This window comes from Engystomops pustulosus, chromosome 1 (assembly GCF_040894005.1).
Source record: "Engystomops pustulosus chromosome 1, aEngPut4.maternal, whole genome shotgun sequence".
Classification (NCBI taxonomy): Eukaryota; Metazoa; Chordata; class Amphibia; order Anura; family Leptodactylidae; genus Engystomops; species Engystomops pustulosus.
The window spans coordinates 194987134-195014199 of record NC_092411.1 but is presented as its reverse complement, the minus strand read 5'-3'; the positions used below and the strand labels follow the sequence as shown (position 1 = coordinate 195014199).

General features: G+C 43.9%; 1 protein-coding gene across 1 annotated transcript in view; it reads left to right on the top strand.

The window, feature by feature from the left end:
• Positions 1-13303: 13303 nt before the first annotated feature.
• The window catches only part of GC (GC vitamin D binding protein), an 89972-nt gene continuing 76209 nt past the window's right edge, over positions 13304-27066 (top strand). Inside the window, exon 1 of the mRNA XM_072117348.1 lies at positions 13304-13464. Within this exon, the coding sequence (XP_071973449.1) occupies positions 13407-13464 (58 nt within the window). The 5' untranslated portion in view covers positions 13304-13406. The remainder of the gene's footprint in view (positions 13465-27066) is intronic.

Genomic DNA, 27066 nt, shown 5'->3' with positions numbered 1-27066 from the left:
TAGAGCTACCGACTGATGGCGCCATGCCCACGGATGGTAATTCGGAGGAGGAGGAGGTGGAGGAGGGGTGGGAGGAGGTATAGTAGGCCTTTGAGACCTGGACCGAGGTAGGCCCCGCAATTCTCTGCGTCGGCAGTATATGACCAGCCCCAGGGTCAGACTCGGTCCCAGCCTGCACCAAGTTAAGTGTAGTAGCGTTCTTATAAGTTTGGGATATGGCGGGTGAGGGGAATGTAAACAGATGCGCAAGAAGCGCATGATGCGCATGGAGCTGGCGTTCCGCTGCCAGGCGAGCTTTCGCCAATCCAAGCCCCTGTCTCTAGGCTACTCCCCAAACAGCACTTCTAAGAACCTTTTGTATAAGATCAAGTGTAGTAGCGTTCTTATAAGTTTAGGATATGCCGGGTGAGGGGAATGTAAACAGATGCGCAAGAAGCGCTGAAATAATATCCCTAAATGGTAAAAGTTTGCCAGTATATTTTGGGGATTACACAGCAGGGTGGTGACAAAGTTAACAACTTTGATGTGGAATCCATGAAAACAACCCAAATTTCTGCCTGACACACCTCGTTTGATAAAGGGACGATGTATGGAGGCAGCTATATGGACGACTTTTGGAGGTAGCAATGGAGACAACGTGTGGAGGCTGCTATGGAGACAATTTAATTTGGATAGTGCCTGTATGTGGCAGTCCCAAACATTTTTCAAACCAGAGGAGCAGGTAGGTGGCCCTCCAGTAAAATGGGATAGATTGAGTGCCTGTATGTGGCAGTCCCAAAAATGTTTCAAACCAGAGGAGCAGGTAGGTGGCCCTCCAGTAAAATGGAATAGATTGAGTGCCTGTATGTGGCAGTCCCAAAAATTGTTCAAACCAGAGGAGAAGGTAGGTGGCCCTGCAGTAAAATGGAATAGATTGAGTGCCTGTATGTGGCAGTCCCAAAAATTGTTCAAACCAGAGGAGCAGGTAGGTGGCCCTGCAGTAAAATGGAATAGATTGAGTGCCTGTATGTGGCAGTCCCAAAAATTGTTCAAACCAGAGGAGCAGGTAGGTGGCCCTGCAGTAAAATGGAATAGATTGAGTGCCTGTATGTGGCAGTCCCAAAAATTGTTCAAACCAGAGGAGCAGGTAGGTGGCCCTGCAGTAAAATGGAATAGATTGAGTGCCTGTATGTGGCAGTCCCAAAAATTGTTCAAACCAGAGGAGCAGGTAGGTGGCCCTGCAGTAAAATGGAATAGATTGAGTGCCTGTATGTGGCAGTCCCAAAAATGTTTCAAACCAGAGGAGCAGGTAGGTGGCCCTCCAGTAAAATGGAATAGATTGAGTGCCTGTATGTGGCAGTCCCAAAAATTGTTCAAACCAGAGGAGCAGGTAGGTGGCCCTGCAGTAAAATGGAATAGATTGAGTGCCTGTATGTGGCAGTCCCAAAAATGTTTCAAACCAGAGGAGCAGGTAGGTGGCCCTCCAGTAAAATGGAATAGATTGAGTGCCTGTATGTGGCAGTCCCAAAAATTGTTCAAACCAGAGGAGCAGGTAGGTGGCCCTGCAGTAAAATGGAATAGATTGAGTGCCTGTATGTGGCAGTCCCAAAAATGTTTCAAACCAGAGGAGCAGGTAGGTGGCCCTCCAGTAAAATGGAATAGATTGAGTGCCTGTATGTGGCAGTCCCAAAAATTGTTCAAACCAGAGGAGCAGGTAGGTGGCCCTGCAGTAAAATGGAATAGATTGAGTGCCTGTATGTGGCAGTCCCAAAAATTTTTTAAAACAGAGGACCGGGTAGGTGGCCCTCCAGAAAAATGGAATAGATTGAGTGCCTGTATGTGGCACTCACAAAAATTGTTTCAAACAGAGGACCGGGTAGGTGGCCCTCCAGAAAAATTAAATGCATGAAGTACTATAGCAAGAGCCAGTGGGCCCTGTCAAAAAATAGCCATTTTCCTCTGCTTTACTGTACAAAGAGGAGGAGAAGGAGGAAAATGAGGAGGAGGAGGAGGAGTGGATCAATTATTCAGGTTGAGCTTCCTTCACCTGGTGGAGATTGGAAATTCTGAGAAATCCAGCCTTTATTCATTTTAATAAGCGTCAGCCTGTCAGCGCTGTCAGTCGACAGGCGTGTACGCTTATCGGTGATGATGCCACCAGCTGCACTGAAAACCCGCTCGGACAAGACGCTAGCGGCAGGGCAGGCAAGAACCTCCAAGGCGTACAGCGCCAGTTCGTGCCACATGTCCAGCTTTGAAACCCAGTAGTTGTAGGGAGCTGTGTGATCATTTAGGACGATGGTATGGTCAGCTACGTACTCCCTCACCATCTTTCTGTAAAGATCAGCCCTACTCTGCCGAGACTGGGGACAGGTGACAGTGTCTTGCTGGGGTGACATAAAGCTGGCAAAAGCCTTGTAAAGCGTACCCTTGCCAGTGCTGGACAAGCTGCCTGCTCGCCTACTCTCCCTCGCTACTTGTCCCGCAGAACTACGCACTCTGCCGCTAGCGCTGTCAGAAGGGAAATACTGTTTCAGCTTGTGCACCAGGGCCTGCTGGTATTCATGCATTCTCACACTCCTTTCCTCTCCAGGGATGAGAGTGGGAAGATTTTGCTTGTACCGTGGGTCCAGGAGAGTGAACACCCAGTAATCGGTGCTGGAATAAATTCTTTGAACGCGAGGGTCACGGGATAGGCAGCCTAGCATGAAATCTGCCATATGCGCCAGAGTACCAACGCGTAAGAATTCACTCCCCTCACTGGCCTGACTGTCCATTTCCTCCTCCTCCAACTCCTCCAACTCCTCTTCTTCTGCCCATACACGCTGAACAGTGAAGGACTCAACAATGGTCCCCTCTTGTGTCTCGCCAACATTCTCCTCCTCTTCCTCCTCATCCTCCTCCACCTCCACCTCCTCCGATATGCGCTGAGAAACAGACCTCAGGGTGCTTTGGCTATCAACAAGGGAATATTCTTCCCCCGTCTCTTGTGACGAGCGCAAAGCTTCCGACTTCATGCTGACCAGAGAGTTTTTCAACAGGCCAAGCAGCGGGATGGTGAGGCTGATGATGGCGGCATCGCCACTGACCATCTGTGTTGACTCCTCAAAGTTACTCAGCACCTGACAGATATCAGACATCCACGTCCACTCCTCATTGTAGACTTGAGGAAGCTGACTGACCTGACTACCAGTTCTGGTGGAAGTTGACATCTGGCAGTCTACAATCGCTCTGCGCTGCTGGTAAACTCTGGATAACATGGTCAGTGTTGAATTCCACCTCGTGGGCACGTCGCACAACAGTCGGTGAGCGGGCAGTTGGAGGCGGCGCTGCGCTGCCCTGAGAGTGGCAGCATCTGGGCTGGACTTCCTGAAATGCGCACAGATGCGGCGCACCTTCATGAGCAAATCAGACAGATTGGGGTATGTCTTGAGGAAACGCTGCACTATCAGATTTAACACATGGGCCAGGCATGGCACATGTGTCAGTCTGCCGAGTTGCAGAGCCGCCACCAGGTTACGGCCGTTGTCACACACAACCATTCCCGGCTTGAGGTTCAGCGGTGCCAGCCACAGATCAGTCTGCGCCGTGATGCCCTGTAATAGCTCTTGGGCGGTGTGCCTTTTGTCGCCTAGGCTCAGCAGTTTGAGCACCGCCTGCTGTCGCTTAGCGACGGCACTGCTGCTGTGCCTAGAGCTACCGACTGATGGCGCCGTGCCCACGGATGGTAGTTCGGAGGAGGAGGTGGAGGAGGGGTGGGAGGAGGAGGAGGCATAGTAGGCCTGAAACACCTGGACCGAGGTAGGCCCCGCAATCCTCGGCGTCGGCAGTATATGAGCAGCCCTAGGGTCAGACTCGGTCCCAGCCTCCACCAAGTTAACCCAATGTGCCGTCAGCGATATATAGTGGCCCTGCCCGGCAGCACTCGTCCACGTGTCCGTGGTCAGGTGGACCTTGTCAGAAACGGCGTTGGTCAGGGCACGGATGATGTTGTCTGACACGTGCTGGTGCAGGGCTGGGACGGCACATCGGGAAAAGTAGTGGCGGCTGGGGACCGAATACCGAGGGGCGGCCGCCGCCATGAGGTTGCGAAAGGCCTCGGTCTCTACTAGCCTATAGGGCAGCATCTCCAGGCTAAGCAATCTGGAGATGTGCACATTAAGGGCTTGGGCGTGCGGGTGGGTTGCACTATATTTGCGTTTCCGCTCCAGCGTCTGGGGTATGGAGAGCTGAACGCTGGTGGATGCTGTGGAGGATCGTGGAGGCGACGATGGGGTTTTTGTGCCAGGGTCCTGGGCAGGGGGCTGACTAGCAGCTGACACAGGGGAAGGAGCAGTGGTGTGCACGGCCGGAGGTGAACGGGCTTGTTGCCACTGAGTGGGGTGCTTAGCATTCATATGCCTGCGCATACTGGTGGTAGTTAAGCTAGTAGTGGTGGAACCCCTGCTGAGCCTGGTTTGGCAAATGTTGCACACCACAGTCCGTCGGTCATCCGGTGTTTCCTTAAAGAACCTCCACACTTCTGAAGATCTAGCCCTCGCCGCAAGAGCCCTCACCACGGGAGCTTCACTAGTTGACAGTGGCGCTGATGCACCAGCTCTGGCCCTGCCTCTCCGTCTGGCCCCACCACTGCCTCTTCCAACCTGTTCAGGTCGAGGACTCTCCTCCGTCTCAGAAGCACTGTGTTCACCCGGCCTCTCAACCCAGCTTGGGTCTGTCACCTCATCATCCTCCGATCCCTCAGTCTGCTCCCCCCTCGGACTTCCTGCCCTGACAACAACTTCCCCACTGTCTGACAACCGTGTCTCCTCATCGTCGGACACCTCTTTACACACTTCCACTACGTCAAGAAGGTCATCATCACCCACAGACTGTGACTGGTGGAAAACCTGGGCATCGGAAAATTGCTCAGCAGCAACCGGACAAGTGGTTTGTGACTGTGGGAAGGGTCCAGAAAACAGTTCCTCAGAGTATGCCGGTTCAAATGCCAAATTTTCCTGGGAGGGGGCAGACTGGGGGGGAGGAGGCTGAGGTGCAGGAGCTGGAGGAGTGGCGATTTCGGTGACATGGGTGGACTGCGTGGAAGACTGACTGGTGGTGGACAAATTGCTCGAAGCATTGTCAGCAATCCACGACATCACCTGTTCGCACTGTTCTGGCCTCAACAGTGCTCTACCACGAGTCCCAGTAACTTCAGACATGAACCTAGGGAGTGTAGCTCTGCGGCGTTCCCTTGCTCCCTCATCAGCAGGTGGTGTCTCACCCCGCCCAGGACCACGGCCTCTGACCCCTGCAGTAGTTGGACGCCCACGTCCCCGCCCTCGTCCTCTACCCCTAGCCCTCGGGTTAAACATTTTTAAAATGAGAGTTATAACTTTATTTTTTTTTTTACTTTTTTTTGTTTTTTTTTGTGTTTTTTTTTTTTTTTTGTGTTTTTTGTTTTTTTTTGAGTTTTTAAAACCAAACAATGCTATCCTATTGCTATGGCTATTTTCTAGCCAAGTATCAAAGGAAGCACAGTACTATGCCGGATGAGATGACACTGAGTTATTGCCTAATAGAAATCCAACCCCTACTGAATTTTGCCACTTCAGCCTTTGCTATGGATATGTGCGCCACTAAGCGCAGAACACAGCGGTCGCAAGTCTCACTACAAATTGCTCAGAATTGGCAAGTACATGCACTGCAGAAACTACAGCCACCAGCAGATCAACCAGAAATCAAATATATAGAACGCTACTGTAGGCTTCAAGATCAAGAAGCTGTTTGTATTCTCCTATGGCTATTTTCTAGCCAAGTATCAAAGGAAGCACAGTACTATGCCGGATGAGATGACACTGAGTTATTGCCTAATAGAAATCCAACCCCTACTGAATTTTGCCACTTCGGCCTTTGCTATGGATATGTGCGCCACTAAGCGCAGAACACAGCGGTCGCAAGTCCCACTACAAATTGCTCAGAATTGGCAAGTACATGCACTGCAGAAACTACAGCCACCAGCAGATCAACCAGAAATCAAATATATAGAACGCTACTGTAGGCTTCAAGATCAAGAAGCTGTTTGTATTCTCCTATGGCTATTTTCTAGCCAAGTATCAAAGGAAGCACAGTACTATGCCGGATGAGATGACACTGAGTTATTGCCTAATAGAAATCCAACCCCTACTGAATTTTGCCACTTCAGCCTTTGCTATGGATATGTGCGCCACTAAGCGCAGAACACAGCGGTCGCAAGTCTCACTACAAATTGCTCAGAATTGGCAAGTACATGCACTGCAGAAACTACAGCCACCAGCAGATCAACCAGAAATCAAATATATAGAACGCTACTGTAGGCTTCAAGATCAAGAAGCTGTTTGTATTCTCCTATGGCTATTTTCTAGCCAAGTATCAAAGGAAGCACAGTACTATGCCGGATGAGATGACACTGAGTTATTGCCTAATAGAAATCCAACCCCTACTGAATTTTGCCACTTCGGCCTTTGCTATGGATATGTGCGCCACTAAGCGCAGAACACAGCGGTCGCAAGTCCCACTACAAATTGCTCAGAATTGGCAAGTACATGCACTGCAGAAACTACAGCCACCAGCAGATCAACCAGAAATCAAATATATAGAACGCTACTGTAGGCTTCAAGATCAAGAAGCTGTTTGTATTCTCCTATGGCTATTTTCTAGCCAAGTATCAAAGGAAGCACAGTACTATGCCGGATGAGATGACACTGAGTTATTGCCTAATAGAAATCCAACCCCTACTGAATTTTGCCACTTCGGCCTTTGCTATGGATATGTGCGCCACTAAGCGCAGAACACAGCGGTCGCAAGTCCCACTACAAATTGCTCAGAATTGGCAAGTACATGCACTGCAGAAACTACAGCCACCAGCAGATCAACCAGAAATCAAATATATAGAACGCTACTGTAGGCTTCAAGATCAAGAAGCTGTTTGTATTCTCCTATGGCTATTTTCTAGCCAAGTATCAAAGGAAGCACAGTACTATGCCGGATGAGATGACACTGAGTTATTGCCTAATAGAAATCCAACCCCTACTGAATTTTGCCCCTTCAGCCTTTGCTATGGATATGTGCGCCACTAAGCGCAGAACACAGCGGTCGCAAGTCTCACTACAAATTGCTCAGAATTGGCAAGTACATGCACTGCAGAAACTACAGCCACCAGCAGATCAACCAGAAATCAAATATATAGAACGCTACTGTAGGCTTCAAGAAGCTGTTTGTATTCTCCTATGGCTATTTTCTAGCCAAGTATCAAAGGAAGCACAGTACTATGCCGGATGAGATGACACTGAGTTATTGCCTAATAGAAATCCAACCCCTACTGAATTTTGCCACTTCGGCCTTTGCTATGGATATGTGCGCCACTAAGCGCAGAACACAGCAGTCGCAAGTCCCACTACAAATTGCTCAGAATTGGCAAGTACATGCACTGCAGAAACTACAGCCACCAGCAGATCAACCAGAAATCAAATATATAGAACGCTACTGTAGGCTTCAAGATCAAGAAGCTGTTTGTATTCTCCTATGGCTATTTTCTAGCCAAGTATCAAAGGAAGCACAGTACTATGCCGGATGAGATGACACTGAGTTATTGCCTAATAGAAATCCAACCCCTACTGAATTTTGCCACTTCAGCCTTTGCTATGGATATGTGCGCCACTAAGCGCAGAACACAGCGGTCGCAAGTCTCACTACAAATTGCTCAGAATTGGCAAGTACATGCACTGCAGAAACTACAGCCACCAGCAGATCAACCAGAAATCAAATATATAGAACGCTACTGTAGGCTTCAAGAAGCTGTTTGTATTCTCCTATGGCTATTTTCTAGCCAAGTATCAAAGGAAGCACAGTACTATGCCGGATGAGATGACACTGAGTTATTGCCTAATAGAAATCCAACCCCTACTGAATTTTGCCACTTCGGCCTTTGCTATGGATATGTGCGCCACTAAGCGCAGAACACAGCGGTCGCAAGTCCCACTACAAATTGCTCAGAATTGGCAAGTACATGCACTGCAGAAACTACAGCCACCAGCAGATCAACCAGAAATCAAATATATAGAACGCTACTGTAGGCTTCAAGATCAAGAAGCTGTTTGTATTCTCCTATGGCTATTTTCTAGCCAAGTATCAAAGGAAGCACAGTACGATGCCGGATGAGATGACACTGAGTTATTGCCTAATAGAAATCCAACCCCTACTGAATTTTGCCACTTCAGCCTTTGCTATGGATATGTGCGCCACTAAGCGCAGAACACAGCGGTCGCAAGTCTCACTACAAATTGCTCAGAATTGGCAAGTACATGCACTGCAGAAACTACAGCCACCAGCAGATCAACCAGAAATCAAATATATAGAACGCTACTGTAGGCTTCAAGAAGCTGTTTGTATTCTCCTATGGCTATTTTCTAGCCAAGTATCAAAGGAAGCACAGTACTATGCCAGATGAGATGACACTGAGTTATTGCCTAATAGAAATCCAACCCCTACTGAATTTTGCCACTTCAGCCTTTGCTATGGATATGTGCGCCACTAAGCGCAGAACACAGCGGTCGCAAGTCTCACTACAAATTGCTCAGAATTGGCAAGTACATGCACTGCAGAAACTACAGCCACCAGCAGATCAACCAGAAATCAAATATATAGAACGCTACTGTAGGCTTCAAGAAGCTGTTTGTATTCTCCTATGGCTATTTTCTAGCCAAGTATCAAAGGAAGCACAGTACTATGCCAGATGAGATGACACTGAGTTATTGCCTAATAGAAATCCAACCCCTACTGAATTTTGCCACTTCAGCCTTTGCTATGGATATGTGCGCCACTAAGCGCAGAACACAGCGGTCGCAAGTCTCACTACAAATTGCTCAGAATTGGCAAGTACATGCACTGCAGAAACTACAGCCACCAGCAGATCAACCAGAAATCAAATATATAGAACGCTACTGTAGGCTTCAAGAAGCTGTTTGTATTCTCCTATGGCTATTTTCTAGCCAAGTATCAAAGGAAGCACAGTACTATGCCAGATGAGATGACACTGAGTTATTGCCTAATAGAAATCCAACCCCTACTGAATTTTCCCACTTCGGTCTTTGCTATGGATATGTGTGCCACTAAGAGCTAAACACAACGGTAGCAAGTCCCCCTGCTAATTCCTCACAAAATGGTAAAATATGCAAATTAAAATAAAAAAAGTAGAACGTTATTGTAGCCCTAAGAAGGGCTGTTGGGTTCTTTGAGAATCACTCCTGCCTAACAGTAAGCTAATAGAACACCCTAACGCTTTCCCTGAGCAGCAGCAGCTCTCTCCCTAGCGGCATCCAGAGACAGAATGATCCGAGCAGCGCGGCCAGCGGCTAGTCTATCCCAGGGTCACCTGATCTGGCCAGCCAACCACTGCTATCGACGTGTAAGGGTACCACGTCATGCTGGGTGGAGTGCAGAGTCTCCTGGCTTGTGATTGGCTCTGTTTCTGGCCGCCAAAAAGCAAAACGGCGGGAGCTGCCATTTTCTCGAGCGGGCGAAGTATTCGTCCGAGTAACGAGCAGTTTCGAGTACCCTAATGCTCGACCGAGCATCAAGCTCGGACGAGCATGTTCGCTCATCTCTAGTCATAACCATTATTGTCACATGCACTTTATGACTTGAGTCTTCTATCCTTTATTTATCATTATAGCATTGTCTTAGCTATTTAATATATTGTTATTGGTTATATTAAGAGATTGATATTCGATTGATACATAATTTGGTTATAATTCCTGTACTATTTGCACTTTGCCACTGTATTTTACAAGTTAAAAGCTGTGCTGTGCTATCCATGTGTCCGTTGTGTTGTGTTATTCACCACAATGAAATTATCTTTTATATTTGGTTTTAACATTATTGTCATAAAGATTATTGGTTTTATATCATGGGGGTTAATGATTTAAGAGGCCAAATCATTATTTCTTATGGCACAAACATAATATAATTTACGGTATCTGAAGGATTGTTTCCTCTGAGATACGTGCAATTTGTAGGTGATGTTCAAGCTGGTACAGAGTTCCATGAAAGAGCTCAGTTTGACTATTATCGCAGAGTGAAATGCTGAATAGAAAAAGACAATTGTCCTTACAAAAAATCTTTATCAAAAGAAGTAAGTAACAAGAAGTAAGCCCTAAAGAAAGCCACTAGAGATAAGTGAATTGAATTGTATAAAGTAGAATTTGACTTGAATCTCTTGAAAAATATGATTCTGCATAAATCCCAATTTCCTGTTGATTTGCAGTACCAAAGTTCTGAGGCAGGTCTCAAACTTTTCTTTTTCTCTTAAACAGGATTTCTGCCAAGGCTGGGAAGAGGAACTAGGCCATGCTGGAAAGGGCACCAGAGGTTGGATTGGGTTTCCATGACCTCCCAGTCTTGACACAGAGCTTGCCAAATCAATGGTCAGGAAACCTTGTGGAGAGAAACGTGACAATTATGAGGCCGGTAGGTCACAGAAACCCTCCTCTTGGAGACCTTATCAGCATGGCTTGGTGCCTTCTACTGGTTGCAGAAATTCTGCTGAGACCATGAATCTCTCAAAAAGTAGCTGCCCTCTTAAATCCCTGACTGGAGGGACTGAGTCCTCTGGCTCCTAGTTTCCAGGAACAGAGTAACCAATCCCTAGGAAAAGCAGCTCTGGTTCACCACCAGCAGTACCAACTCCCCCAGGCCAAATAAGGGCTACTGAATTGTGGCTACTTCTTGATAGTCCCCTGATCTTTGAAGAAATTCTGCCAGGACAAAGCACCAGGCCATGCTAGAAAGGGCTCCAAAATTTGTGTCACAAATAGAAAGTTGCTCATCTCTGTAAGCCACTTATGTCAGAGGCAATATTTTTTGGAAACCATGCAGTCAAAAAAAAATGCACAGTGAAAGTTGTAAAAATAAATCCCATCAGAAAACAGAGCATCTGTTTTTTTCTCGATTTGGAATTTTTGGCAGTCTCTGTCTCTGCAAGGAGAACTCTTAAATACTGACCCTAGTCAATAGCCTCTCACTTAGCCAAACCAGTTCCCTGCACTGTACTGAAGAGACACAACCACGGTGAAATAGTACTGTTTGCAGTTGAGAATCTGTTTGTTCAGTAATAGATATACTGCTTTGGTGTAATCCCACATCAAGTCATGCTTGGTGTCAAGGGGGCTGCCATTCAAGGTAGCAAAAAGAGGCATTGTTTTCCTTGAAAACATGGAAACCTGGAAACATATTTGCATATTCCTAATCCCAGATATGTAGTTTACTATAAAGTCAAATCCGGTAAAGAACAAAGTCCACATGGGGTTGAGCCCCTTAGCTAATTCTAAGAAAGTCAGGATTTTATCAGAAACTAGATGTCTCCCTTTAGAATTTGGCACCACACTGATTGGGGATGGAATTAATGATGGTGTTCAATATGCTAGACTTAATAAATTCCCTCTAGTATGTTTAAGCAGTGGATATTGTTATCAGCAACAACTTTTTTTGTGTTTTTAAAAGTTGCATCACTCTAAACATGTACATTAGGGGCTTTATAACAGTTGGTCTGGGCCTTATCAGAAGGACCCATGAAGGATGTAAAAGGGAGAACCTTTCCTAGCGAAGTTTAGACAAACAGTAGAAGAGGATGTTTATTGACAGCAATGTGGTTCACAGTGCCTGAGATGTCTCGAAGTACAGCAGAGATTAGATGGTTAGGGACACACCCTGGTTAGTAGAGGCAGTTGCAGCCAAATATGGACTGCATTGATTGTTGGTGTATGTAAGCTATGTTGTGCACAGTATACCAAGCATATTACTCTTCATTGTAAAGCAGCTGTGCTTGGTATTGCAGCTTAGCCCCTTACTTGAATGGGAATGAGCAACAAACAGCTCATGTAATGAATACACATGACACATGACATCACATACCTATGTAGCATTTAAACAACAGCAATTCCAAATTTCTATTTAAAAGTCCCTGATTAACCAGTAGGTTGACAGAGGAGGAGTATCAAAACAAAAGGGATAAATGCTATAAATGTGGAACAAAAAAACTAAATAAAATCATGCAATTGATGTATATAGGGGCTCCTGAAACCCTAGAGGAAGCCAGCAAAGGGGTGATACACATGGGACATCTAGCATACTTGTGTTTTGAAAGCACGGGTTAAAAGAGTTCATTCTCCTTTGTTTGAGTTATATGCTTACAGGGATTTTTTTATGTTTACACTTTACTGTTTTGTATCATTCTCTTTTATTGAATAAAATATGACATAGATACAAAAAGTCCAACCATGTAAAGCAAAGTACATCATATCACTTTACTGTTTTTGTATTCATTTGTATACTCACTTGTAATATCACTTGCAAGAAAGTTGTTCCTGATAGATATGTTATTCATTATGTCATGGGCCAGGTGCTATAGATCTCTTAGCCCTATGGCATATATTGGCTTTTTAAAGAATTCATGGATCATGGATCCATGATGTTCTGGAAGGCACTGCTTGCAGTGCCCTTCTCTGAGCATTTTTTTTATTCAATATTCCTACATGTTAACATGTAAAAATATACCCTTTTATTTCTAAACATTTCCACTTATGAGGTAATCAAAACATTACAGTAAAAACAAAATTGCAACGTCCAACTAAAGCAAAGAAATGTGTGGATATAAGAAGTATAAAGGAAAACAATTATAACATTAATGGAAAATTGTAACTATAGAATTTGTGTCCATAACCGGTGCCTAACATCACTACATTAATAATCTTTTAGTTATACATTTTAGCTTTCTTTCAGTATTAGAAGCTGTATTTCATCTTGGTACAATGATGTTGATGATGATTGATGACAACATCATTAATATCAGACCGTCAGAGATCGTTCACTTGGTCTAGAAAGGATCTGTTGATTCGGTCACAGATTATGGAGACAGTTATCTAGTTCCATTTTTTATGACCTGCAGCTCAGGGCTGGCCACTTCACAGAGGATGGAGCTACTCAGTGAACAGAGCACACAGAGTGTTGGATCCCTGCTAAGCTGATAGTCTTATGAATATTGCAAACTTGAAATATCCTTTTAAATGTTTCTGTCACATAGTACATTGTAAGTAGCAGATATCAGGTAGTCTTGATCAAATACCTGTCAATTAGATTTCTTTTAAATATGTGGATATGGAGATAAATCAAAACGTTTAGTTACAGACAAAGTTAATTATTGATTAAAATTAGCCAACACAATACCTGTGTCTGTTTGTCTTCTACCAGCCTCTTCATGTTGATGCTAAATCTAAAGGTCAGGGCTGCACAGCCCCTCTCCACAACCAAAAAATTAATCATTCATCTATATTGAGCTGTGCATTATATATAAATCTGGAGGGGAGGTTTAGACCATTTATGCCGTCATAGAGTTAGAAACAAAAGCCTTAGAAATGAAGAGCCTAATTTTCCTGATCTTTCTAATTTCCCTCAGCCATGGAGACCCCAGAGGTAAGTGAGAAGCAGGTTTACTGTATGGTATGGGCTAGCAGTGTGTTAACTTAAGAATCATGTCACTATTGACTGACGACACACTGAAAAGTTTGTAGATATGGGTCAAATCTCTGTGGCATACCTGATAAAAATCTGGTTACCTAACAGTATGACTGAATGACATTCAGCACATCAGGGGTTGTCAAATAGAAAAATCAACTGTCAATATTCCAACATTTTTATATATATATATTTGATATTTTAGTAGTAGGTAGATGAGATTTACTGAATTTTCACTAATGTAAGTCAATATGCTTGCAATCTCTTTATTCTATGAAATGCACATATTCAGTCCTCAAAGCATAATGAGTGTACAAGGTTAAACTCTAATGTTAATTATCTTATCACAAAAATGATCACAAGTTATACAATCGCAGGTCATAAAATGATGCGATAAACTCAAAGCAACGTTTCGGTGTACCGTTACACCTTTATCAAGCATGCTTGATAAAGGTGTAACGGTACACCGAAACGTTGCTTTTTATGGAATAAAGCTCCACCCCTTTCACCACTACAAAGAGTGCTGCCTCTTCACTGAACCTATATTGGAGACCCTGGCCAAGGGATCACCGGCTTCTGCACCCGTCGCTAGCTGTGCTGCTCTGGATCTTCTACTTTTTATTATATTTTATAGAGATACTACACCATGATGTCTCAATGTCTTGCTTTTAGGAGGGGCATGTTTCTTTTTGTGTAAAATCTATCTATATATATTTGACATGTTTTGTGCAGTTGTGCGTAATCTCTCTCTCTATATATATATCTGCATCTCATTTCCTGGTGCCTATACTCATACTTGGTATTCCTTTTAGTAGGAAAGAAAGGATTTAAGCTGGAAATGGGCAAATTAAAACACATGAAATGTACACATTGCCATTGTTTTGCTGTTTTTGGGGGTGACAACTTTTAATTCTAATAAATGCTGGTGTCACAAGCTTAAGGCCAAATAAATGATGAATAGTTATTGACTGAGAAAACGTAACAGATAGTGATTAGAGATGAGCGAACATACTCGTCCGAGCTTGATGCTCGATCGAGCATTAGCGTACTCGTAACTGCTCGTTGCTCGGACGAGTATTTCGCCCGCTCGAGAAAATGGCAGCTCCCGCCGTTTTGCTTTTTGGCGGCCAGAAACAGAGCCAATCACAAGCCAGGAGACTCTGCACTCCACCCAGCATGACGTGGTACCCTTACACGTAGATAGCAGTGGTTGGCTGGCCAGATCAGGTGACCCTGGGATAGACTAGCCACTGCCCGCGCTGCTCGGAATATTCTCTGTCTGGATGCCGCTAGGGAGAGAGCTGCTGCTGCTCAGGGAAAGCGTTAGGGTGTTCTATTAGCTTACTGTTAGGCAGGAGTGATTCTAAAAGAACCCAACAGCCCTTCTTAGGGCTACAATAACGTTATAATTTTTTTTTTTTTTAATTTGCAGCTAGTACCATATTGTGAGGAATTAGCAGGGGGACTTGCTACCGTTGTGTTTAGCTCTTAGTGACACACATATCCACCTCAAACACCAAAGTGGGAAAATTTATTAGGGGTTTGAGTAGAATTAGGCACAGTCTGCCAGTTTCTTTTTATTTTACGTTTATTTTTTTCATAACTCAGCGTCATCTCATCTGGCATAGTAGTGTGCTGTAATACTTGGCTAGAAAATAGCCATAGGAGAATACAAACGTCTTAATTACGCCTACAGTAGCGTTATATATATTTGATTTCTGGTTGATCTGCTGGTGGCTGTACTTGCTGCAGTGCATCTACTATCAAATTGGGAGCAATTTGGAGTCAGACTTGCGACCACTGTGTTTTAGTGACGCACATATCCATCGCAAAGACCGAAGTGGGAACATTTATTAGGGCCCGGGGTTGTATTTCAATTAGGCACAGTCTGCCAGTTTCTTTTTATTTTACGTTTATTTTTTTCATAACTCAGCGTCATCTCATCTGGCATAGTAGTGTGCTGTAATACTTGGCTAGAAAATAGCCATAGGAGAATACAAACGTCTTAATTACGCCTACAGTAGCGTTATATATATTTGATTTCTGGTTGATCTGCTGGTGGCTGTACTTGCTGCAGTGCATCTACTATCAAATTGGGAGCAATTTGGAGTCAGACTTGCGACCACTGTGTTTTAGTGACGCACATATCCATCGCAAAGACCGAAGTGGGAAAATTTATTAGGGCCCGGGGTTGTATTTCAATTAGGCACAGTCTGCCAGTTTCTTTTTATTTTACGTTTATTTTTTTCATAACTCAGCGTCATCTCATCTGGCATAGTAGTGTGCTGTAATACTTGGCTAGAAAATAGCCATAGGAGAATACAAACGTCTTAATTACGCCTACAGTAGCGTTATATATATTTGATTTCTGGTTGATCTGCTGGTGGCTGTACTTGCTGCAGTGCATCTACTATCAAATTGGGAGCAATTTGGAGTCAGACTTGCGACCACTGTGTTTTAGTGACGCACATATCCATCGCAAAGACCGAAGTGGGAAAATTTATTAGGGCCCGGGGTTGTATTTCAATTAGGCACAGTCTGCCAGTTTCTTTTTATTTTACGTTTATTTTTTTCATAACTCAGCGTCATCTCATCTGGCATAGTAGTGTGCTGTAATACTTGGCTAGAAAATAGCCATAGGAGAATACAAACGTCTTAATTACGCCTACAGTAGCGTTATATATATTTGATTTCTGGTTGATCTGCTGGTGGCTGTACTTGCTGCAGTGCATCTACTATCAAATTGGGAGCAATTTGGAGTCAGACTTGCGACCACTGTGTTTTAGTGACGCACATATCCATCGCAAAGACCGAAGTGGGAAAATTTATTAGGGCCCGGGGTTGTATTTCAACTAGGCACAGTCTGCCATTTCCTTTTTTATTTTACGTTTATTTTTTTCATAACTCAGCGTCATCTCATCTGGCATAGTAGTGTGCTTTAATACTTGGCTAGAAAATAGCCATAGCAATAGGATAGCATCGTTTGGTTTTAAAAATTAAAAAAACACAAAAAAAAAAAAAAAAAAAAAGTTAAAAAAAAAATACAAGTTATAACTCTCATTTTCAAAATGTTTAACCCGAGGGCTAAGCGACAGCAGGCGGTGCTCAAACTGCTGAGCCTAGGCGATAAAAGGCACACCGCCCAAGAACTATTACAGGGCATCACGGCGCAGACTGATCTGTGGCTGGCACCGCTGAACCTGAAGCCAGGCATGGTTGTGTGTGACAACGGCCGTAACCTGGTGGCGGCTCTGCAACTCGGCAGACTGACACATGTGCCATGCCTGGCCCATGTGTTAAATCTGATAGTTCAGCGTTTCCTCAAGACATACCCCAATCTGTCTGATTTGCTCACGAAGGTGCGCCGCATCTGTGCGCATTTCAGGAAGTCCAGCACAGATGCTGCCACTCTCAGGGCAGCGCAGCGCCGCCTCCAACTGCCCGCTCACCGACTGTTGTGCGACGTGCCCACGAGGTGGAATTCAACACTGACCATGTTATCCAGAGTTTACCAGCAGCGCCGAGCGATTGTAGACTGCCAGATGTCAACTTCCACCAGAACTGGTAGTCAGGTCAGTCAGCTTCCTCAAGTCTACAATGAGGAGTGGACGTGGATGTCTGATATCTGTCAGGTGCTGAGTAACTTTGAGGAGTCAACACAGATGGTCAGTGGCGATGCCGCCATCATCAGCCTCACCATCCCGCTGCTTGGCCTGTTGAAAAACTCTCTGGTCAGCATGAAGTCGGAAGCTTTGCGCTCCTCACAAGAGACAGGGGAAGAAGATTCCCTTGTTGATAGCCAAAGCACCCTTAGGTCTGTTTCTCAGCGCATATCGGAGGAGGTGGAGGTGGAGGAGGATGAGGAGGAAGAGGAGGAGAATGTTGGCGAGACACAAGAGGGGACCATTGTTGAGTCCTACACTGTTGAGCGTGTATGGGCAGAAGAAGAGGAGTTGGAGGAGTTGGAGGAGGAGGAAATGGACAGTCAGGCCAGTGAGGGGAGTGAATTCTTACGCGTTGGTACTCTGGCGCATATGGCAGATTTCATGCTAGGCTGCCTATCCCGTGACCCTCGCGTTCAAAGAATTTATTCCAGCACCGATTACTGGGTGTTCACTCTCCTGGACCCACGGTACAAGCAAAATCTTTCTACTCTCATCCCTGGAGAGGAAAGGAGTGTGAGAATGCATGAATACCAGCAGGCCCTGGTGCACAAGCTGAAACAGTATTTCCCTTCTGACAGCGCTAGCGGCAGAGTGCGTAGTTCTGCGGGACAAGTAGCGAGGGAGAGTAGGCGAGCAGGCAGTTTGTCCAGCACTGGCAAGGGTACGCTTTACAAGGCTTTTGCCAGCTTTATGTCACCCCAGCAAGACACTGTCACCTGTCCCCAGTCTCGGCAGAGTAGGGCTGATCTTTACAGAAAGATGGTGAGGGAGTACGTAGCTGACCATACCATCGTCCTAAATGATCACACAGCTCCCTACAACTACTGGGTTTCAAAGCTGGACATGTGGCACGAACTGGCGCTCTACGCCTTGGAGGTTCTTGCCTGCCCTGCCGCTAGCGTCTTGTCAGAGCGGGTTTTCAGTGCAGCTGGTGGCATCATCACCGATAAGCGTACACGCCTGTCGACTGACAGCGCTGACAGGCTGACGCTTATCAAGATGAATAAAGCATGGATTTCTCCTAATTTCAAATCTCCAGCAGGTGAAGGAAGCTCAACCTGAATAATTTATCCACTCCTCCTCCTCCTCATTTTCCTCCTTCTCCTCCTCTTTCTACAGTAAAGCAGAGGAAACTGGCTGTTTTTTGACAGGGCCCACTGGCTCTAGGTATAGTACTTTATGCATTTAATTTTTCTGGAGGGCCACCGACACGGTCCTCTGTTTTAAACAATTTTTGGGAGTGCCACATACAGGCACTCAATCTATTCAATTTTTCTGGAGGGCCACCTTTCCGGTCCTCTGTTTTAAACAATTTTTTGGGACTGCCACATACAGGCACTCAATCTATTCCATTTTTCTGGAGGGCCACCTACCTGCTCCTCTGGTTTAAAAACTTTTTTGGACTGCCACATACAGGCACTCAATCTATTCCATTTTTCTGGAGGGCCACCTACCTGCTCCTCTGGTTTAAAAACTTTTTTGGACTGCCACATACAGGCACTCAATCTATTCCATTTTTCTGGAGGGCCACCTACCTGCTCCTCTGGTTTGAAAACTTTTTTGGACTGCCACATACAGGCACTCAATCTATTCCATTTTTCTGGAGGGCCACCTACCTGCTCCTCTGGTTTGAAAAATTTTTTGGACTGCCACATACAGTCACTCAATCTATTCCATTTTTCTGGAGGGCCACCTACCTGCTCCTCTGGTTTGAAAAATGTTTTGGACTGCCACATACAGGCACTATCCAAATTGAATTGTCTCCATAGCAGCCTCCACACGTTGTCTCCATTGCTACCTCCAAAAGTCGTCCATATAGCTGCCTCCATACATCGTCCCTTTATCAAACGAGGTTTGTCAGGCCGAAATTTGGGTTGTTTTCATGGATTCCACATCAAAGTTGTTAACTTTGTCGCCACCCTGCTGTGTTATCCACAAAATACACTGGCAAACTTTTACCATTTACGGATATTATTTCAGCGCTTCTTGCGCATCTGTTTACATTCCCCTCACCCGCCATATCCTAAACTTATAAGAACGCTACTACACTTGATCTTATACAAAAGGTTCTTAGAAGTGCTGTTTGGGGAGTAGCCTAGAGACAGGGGCTTGGATTGGCGAAAGCTCGCCTAGCAGCGGAGCGCCAGCTCCATGCGCATCATGCGCTTCTTGCGCATCTGTTTACATTCCCCTCACCCGCCATATCCCAAACTTATAAGAACGCTACTACACTTAACTTGGTGCAGGCTGGGACCGAGTCTGACCCTGGGGCTGGTCATATACTGCCGACGCAGAGGATTGCGGGGCCTACCTCGGTCCAGGTCTCAAAGGCCTACTATACCTCCAAATCCTCCCACCCCTCCTCCACCTCCTCCTCCTCCGAATTACCATCCGTGGGCATGGCGCCATCAGTCGGTAGCTCTAGGCACAGCAGCAGTGCCGTTGCTAAGCGACAGCAGGCGGTGCTCAAACTGCTGAGCCTAGGTGATAAAAGGCACACCGCCCAAGAGCTATTGCAGGGCATTCCACATCAAACTTGTTAACTTTGTCGCCACCCTGCTGTGTAAGCCACAAAATATACTGGAAAACTTTTTTCATTTACGGATATTATTTCAGCGCTTCTTGCGCAGATGTTTACATTCCCCTCACCCGCCATATCCCAAACTTATAAGAACGCTACTACACTTGATCTTATCCGAAAGGTTCTTAGAAGTGCTGTTTGGGGAGTAGCCTAGAGACAGGGGCTTGGATTGGCGAAAGCTCGCCTGGCAGCGGAGCGCCAGCTCCATGCCAAGAACCAACTAACATAGTTTTAACTGCAGCACCTTTAATCTACTACTAGTTCACTGCCTCCATACATCGTCCCCTTATCAAACGAGCTGTGTCAGGCAGAATTTTGGATTGTTTTCATGGCTTCCATGTTAACTTTGTCGCCACCCTGCTGTGTAATCCACAAAATATACTGGCAAACTTTTATCATGTACCAATATTATTTGAGCGCTTCTTGCTCACCTCCTTTGGTTCCTCTCTGCTACCCATTGGTTTGAAGCCTGAGTCCATTTAGGGTATGTCGCCATGCCACTCTCTAGCCTTCCGCTGCTGCCGCTGCCTCTGCATGCCGTCCCCTATAGTGTCAGGGTCAATTATTGGATGTTTTAGATGCTATCTAGCTTCATTCTGTCACTCTGTCATGGCCATGCTGTTGCCCATAATTTTGGCATAATGGTGCATTTAAGCAGCCTCAGAGGCATCCATGCATGCTGCCCCTGCTGTTTCCTGTCCATTTCCGTGGTGTTTCCATCCTTTTCTGAGGTTCCCAGGTGTTTGGCCAAGCTTCCCTGTGCAGAGCCTTGGTCCCCTTGAAAAATGCTCGAGTCTCCCATTGACTTCAATGGGGCTCGTTACTCGAAACGAGCACTCGAGCATCGGGAAAAGTTCGTCTCGAATAACGAGTACCCGAGCATTTTAGTGCTCGCTCATCTCTAGTAGTGATACCTGAACTACAAAAGTTTGTGATTGTTACCTGTTTAAATGCCCCTGCTATAGTTCCCATTGGTATTTAAATGGCTAACCCCCTGTATGTCTCCATTTTTGGGAGGATCATTGCTCCCCAATGACATAATCATGAGTCATGATCCTCGCCAAATTGGTGGTGTGCAGTGTTAGTGCATGTTAGTGCCTGCATGCGGCAATGAGTGATTTAAACCTTAAACACGTGTGATCGGTGCTAGCACCAATCATGGATGTCACTGGTGAGGGGTACCTAAAGAACCTGAATTTTGATGAGTCCGCTCATTACTAGTATCAGGTAGCCATTACAATGCTAAAGATATTGGCCCAAATTCATTGTTAATAGTACAAACTAAGTGCAGTTTGCCTGTGAAGTTTGAAGGGTGCACCAGATTCATAAAATTTGGTGTATGTTCTACATGAAACTGGCGCTCCCTGCACTGCTCTGGCAGAATAGACCAACTTTTTTTGGTGCACCTTTAACATAGGGTGTGGAACACAATTCTATCGGACACTGCATGATAAATGAGTCACAGGGTCCGACTGTGCTCCAGAATACCCCTTTATGTGTAGAACTTTGTCGCATTGGGTATAGTGCAGCCGCAACACACACGTGGGCCACTAATGTGTCTCAGACACTTTATAAACACATTTGCAAGCAGTTTACATTAAAATGAACACAAGTTACAAAACCGATTGGTGTGGGCAAAAGAAAACACCATCGGTATATTCAAATAATGCCAAACATTTGAACAGCACAGAAAAAGAATGCATCAATCCAAAATTATATACCACAAGTATTTCTTTATTGAAACGTAACAATAAAAATACATATACACAAGGCAATATTAGATGATCCACAATGAGTTAAAGCTATGTGTGACAGAATCAACGGCTAGCATAAGCCTAAGAGTAGGTTATACTACCACATGCATAGTGTAAAATAGTCGCTACAATAAAATGAGAGACTAGAATAAAGTGCCAAAAGAATAACATTACATTTTGTAAAGACAAAACATTGAAGAACTCTAAAATACCATACCAAATAGTAGACCACACATTGGATGCCCCGACATGTGTTTTGGCTGTGGCGCTCCCTTTGATAAAGCGCCATAGTGAAACACGTGTCGGGGCATCCTACAAACAATATTTTGCAATAGTTTTAAGCATGCATTGAATATTGCTGCACATTACAAATGCTTTCGAGAACAGAAGTGTTAAAAGCTTATTTTAGTCATATTATTTATTTGAACTTTTTAAATAAATGTATATTTAACAAAACAAGACAATATTTAGTATGACCATTAAAATTGTACAATGCTTTTGGTTGAAATTGTACACAGCAATTGAATTGGACAGGGAGATTGTTTCAAAGAACTAACCACTGATCTGTGAATTTAGGCTTTTTCAAATCCTCTTGTCTCTCTATGTTATCGCAAAAAGACAGTGCTGTACAATATTCATTTCTTCACAAAGCCTTTATTTTATGTATACAACAACATTTTCAATGCCCCAGTAGGTGTCATCATGATAGCAATGCAAATTAATCTCATACATAAAAATATAGACCCTTATGCACATCAATATGAATTGGCATAAGAGAAAGTAACAGCCTTTTCTTTTATTACTACTTTTTTTGTTAGCAGGCAAATAAATATTTCCCCCTGGGGAAATCAACCGTGTGACTCTAAACAGCTACAAAATTCACATATAAATTTTTCCTGTCCCATAACAGCACAGAGCTCAGAGGCCTCATTTCCGCGCTGTGCTGTAAAAACAAGCACTGCCCTTCAGCATTTTTTTTTACGATCCATTTTGTAGACTACATTGATTTCTGCTGATCTGCATTGTTTGTGAGGAAGTTCAAGAAGAAATTTTCAATCAATACTTTAAAAAAAGGAAAAGTAGTTTATAAATGCAGTGGCTGCTGTAAATAAATGCCTTGCTTGTACTCGCTGTTTTTGAGATGTACAAATTTTTTTGTGTTACATCTGTGTAGTGTCTTCCTTAGTGAGGTCTGAGAGGAAAATATGACCCTTTTGGGCATAGTTATCAGGGCCTCTGTGCCAAGTCAGTGGCATAGTAGCCCTGAAATAATCGCAAATGCTAGCTTATTGCCCCAATCTGCCACCTTTAGGCCAGTGGGGCATGAAGGGGTGGGGCACAGCCAGGGTGGGAGTGGGCCAGTGCAGGGCGTTACTGTCTCCACGCCTCCACACTCGCCGGCGAATTTTCACATGTGTGCGTTTATTGTTGTTTGGCATAGAAATAGATGCTGCGCAGGACCTTGCTGGATTGATCAAGAGGGCGAAGAGCAGCGGCGGGGCTATCATACGCTGGCACACGAGCATAGAAACATAGTTTCCATGTATCTTGCTTTCTTTCATAGTCTGAACATCGGTTAGTTACTGGAATAATGTTAAATTGCACCACATTTTGCAGCTCTGATCTGAACCAGCAATAGTTTACATACTGTGAGTGACAGAGCTCTGTCCCAATCATCCAGTTCTAAATACACATATATATATTCTCCCATCAGGTTGTTTTTTGTCAGTTGAAGTTTTTCTTTGCCTGCTCCCCTATCTTGAGTGCTATCCTGTTGTCTGAACCTCTGGTTTATAGATCTTGGCTTTCAATGTTTGACTGTTCTTCTTTTTGATACTGCATTGCTTTCTCCATTGTGACCTGGTTTGTTTGACCATTCCTTTTTGTTGTATCACCTATCTTGTTTTGTGTTTTCACTTTGGCGTAAGGAGGAAATTAAGGTACTGGCCTACCTAATACATAATTCCTAATACACTTGCTGGAATATGCCCTCAGTTTAGCTTTTCACCAATGTAATGAAAGGATTTTGCTGAAAAAAGTTTTGCAATTTACAAAGAAAGTGTTCTCCATACAGCAGAGACCTCTATGTTTTCAGGACTGCATGATAAAATATTGCAATACATGCTTCCAGAAGTGCAATTTACTGTATCATAAACTAGGTTATTTAAGAGCAAAACCATGAAAGCTTTTACGTGTAGCTTTAGCTTCTATGTAATTATACTTTACTTTTCAGTTCTGGGTGTGCTTTTTTAATGCTGGAATATATTATTATAAAAGCCTCATCTCAACCTTAACTTAAAAATGTTTTAATTTTTGTTTAAAGGAAATCTATCAATGGGACAGGACTGTAATATTAACACTGCAAAGTAGCTCCCAGGAGGAGTCCTCTACTTTTATTAAAAATTAACTTTTATATTTGTTTCAATTAAGCACATACCCATGTGGGGAGGGGGGAGAATCCAGGGTTCTGGCTATTACACCCCCCTGGAGCACTTTTCCACCCTCCACCCTTCTCTCTCTGCACTCTCCGCTGCACACTTTGTCCCAACAGCACATCTTTTGCCACACAGTGGGCGAGGGAGAGTGCAGAGGGAGCAGGGAGGTGGGACATGGAGCAGGGGGAACAGAAATAATATATCTATGTGATCATACTGACCCAGGCAATAAAGGCAGATGTGTCATTTAAACGGCAAAGTGAAAGCTGTAATAAAATGGAGCAAATGCATTTTTGATCAAATGTACTGCATTTGAAATTCTTTTTCAGCTTTCCAAAATATAGCAGGAAATACTAAATACTGACACTTGGAAGTACAGATAATAAGCCCTCATCTAGCTCTGTAACCAGAAAGAATAAACGCATTACAGCTTTTGGAAGGTGGCGAGTAAAAACAGAAACACAAACATTGAAGAGGATACAGTGATAAGGGGGTGAAAGAGTTAAACTTTTAAAGCCATTCTTAAAAATATATAGTAATATTAAACTTTGCAATATGCTTTATATAGGAAAACGTGTCTGTCCCTTTTGTTTCCTGTAGTGAGCAGTGCATTGGAGAACCTTCTCAAGTCCTGTACATAGCAGAAAGTTAAGGACAAGAGGCTAAAAATTAACTCTTAAAACTGCGTATATACAAATAATTATAACTGTTTAAATTAGTGAGAAAAGAAAAAGGCAGACAGCTATGTAACTACAGGCAAAAATCAGGATAACTACGGTAATATACAGAAACAAAAAAGCTGCTGAAACCGTTAAATGATCAGTTCATCTCTGCCTTCCCTCCATTTAAAGGGTTGTGAAAGGCCAGTAAAAGGCGTCTGTCTAATTGCCAGAATCACCTCACATCATCCCAAGAAGCACAAAAAATCCTGTCACACAGCAGGATATAACCTATATCCAGGTTATATCATTTATAAAAGGCCTTTGTATTATTTCTGCACATTGCAGAATGTTACTTGGCCAGTTATGGCACTTAACCTTTTCCAGTAGACATAGGAATTGGAAGATGATAATTGCTCTCATTGTTTAACCATATATATATATATATATATATATATATATATATATATATATATATATATATTTATTGACCTAAAGACAGGAAATTTTCATTTTAGCTTAGTTATCATGCTGCTTGAAGGAATGCTCCAGGTTATACAATTTTTATCACTTAGTTATTATCACTTAACCTTGATAACCAGTGAAGGTTTTAACTGTATTTCTTCCTCTGTTTTTCAATGTTTTATTCTTCTATACACTATTGTTACTCTAATAGTTTTTCTCTTGTTGGCCCACCCTTTACAATATATGTAGCACACCTCAAAGTAGGTGAGTGGGCTGGATTATATGTTGATCTGAATGACTCCCTGTGGTCATCCCCAGAGCCCAGGGACAAATTATATAATGTGGGCAACAGACTACATACTATTATAAAACATTGATCAGGGAATTTGCTTTCAGATACCACTATTATGGGAATCAATAAAACAAGAGGCACAGCTTAAACAAATGAACATTGTTCATTTTTAAACAACACATTAAATTCGCTGCTCCTCTTCAGTGCTACTATTATCTCTAGATACTGACAATAATGCATCTATCTCTGGACATTAGAACTTGTATAAAAGTAGGAATAACTGACTGATTTATAAGAATATGAGGTACTACATGTTTTGCCTCAGGGGGTATACATTTGTAAATTTATGGGGGGGCCCTGTTCATGAATTAATCATTTGTGTGGCCTATATATAGATTAATGCATGTGGTCATACATATTGATTAATTGATGGAACCCTTTATATAAATTACTAATTTATGTGGCCCTATATATAAATTAATAGTTGAGGGGAACTATATATGAATTCATAATTTATGGGGACCTATTTATCAGTTAATCATATATGGTGCTTTTATATGAATTAATAATTTGTGAATGCCTATAAATATAAATGTTTATACATAAATTAATTATGTGTGGGGTCATATAGATGAGTTCATTAATTAATTCTCCTGCCCCCAGTATATAGCTAGTCATCCCCCTGCCCTCCAGTATATAGCAAGCCAGCCCCCTGATTCCAGTATATAGCCATACCATGCCCCCCAGTATATAGCCATCCCATGCCCCCAGTATATAAGCCATCCAATCCCCCCAGTGTACATCCAGCCAGCCCCCAGTATACAGCCTGCCTTCCACCAGAATATAGCCAGCCAGGCCCACTATAAACAGTAACTAGCCAGCCCCCAGTATATATCCAGCCACCCCCAGTATATGGCCAACCAGCTCCATGTATAAAGCCAGCTAGTCAGCCCCAGTATATAACCCCCCCCAGTATATAGCCTACCAGTCCCTAGTATATAGCCTACCAGAGCACAGTATATTGCCAGTCAGCCCCAGTACATAGCCACACCCCTGCCCACCACATAAAACTAATAATCTCTGTACTCCCCCTTCCAATGCCCCCTGCAGATCCTGTAGTTGATCAAGTCGCATCGGTAGTGAAAAGTCTGTGTGCATTGGCAGAGCACAGACTGTGTTGTCAGCTACTTGCCGACATAATAGTCTGTGTGTCACTAACGCACACGGATATGGCGCTTCCGGCAGGCGGGAATCAAAAGGAGGTACAGAGTTTATTGTTTTTATTTACCTGCGTATAAGCCGAGTAGTGCTTTTTCAGCACAAGATTGTGCTGAAAAACTTTAGAATATATACGGTATTTATAATTTAATAATGTATCATATTATTAACCCCCACTAACGTATTATGATGTACATGTAGCCATAATGCGTTAAGGATGTATGATTACCACTACCATTATGCAGCCAATACAAATTGCTGACACCCGCAACTAGTGATGCCACCAAATGCAAGTGTTAACCATTTACCGGCCACTGGAAGGTGTGTGCCGTTCAGGCGATGGCTATGACTATGGACTGAAATGGTCTAAAACGCGTAAGATGATATTTGTGTACTGTATCTTTCTGTGCTTTTACTGTGGGTTCATTAAAGCTGGAGCTTCGCTTTTACGGGCCATGGAGTGCTGACTATGGTTTTTCTCATTTTGCATC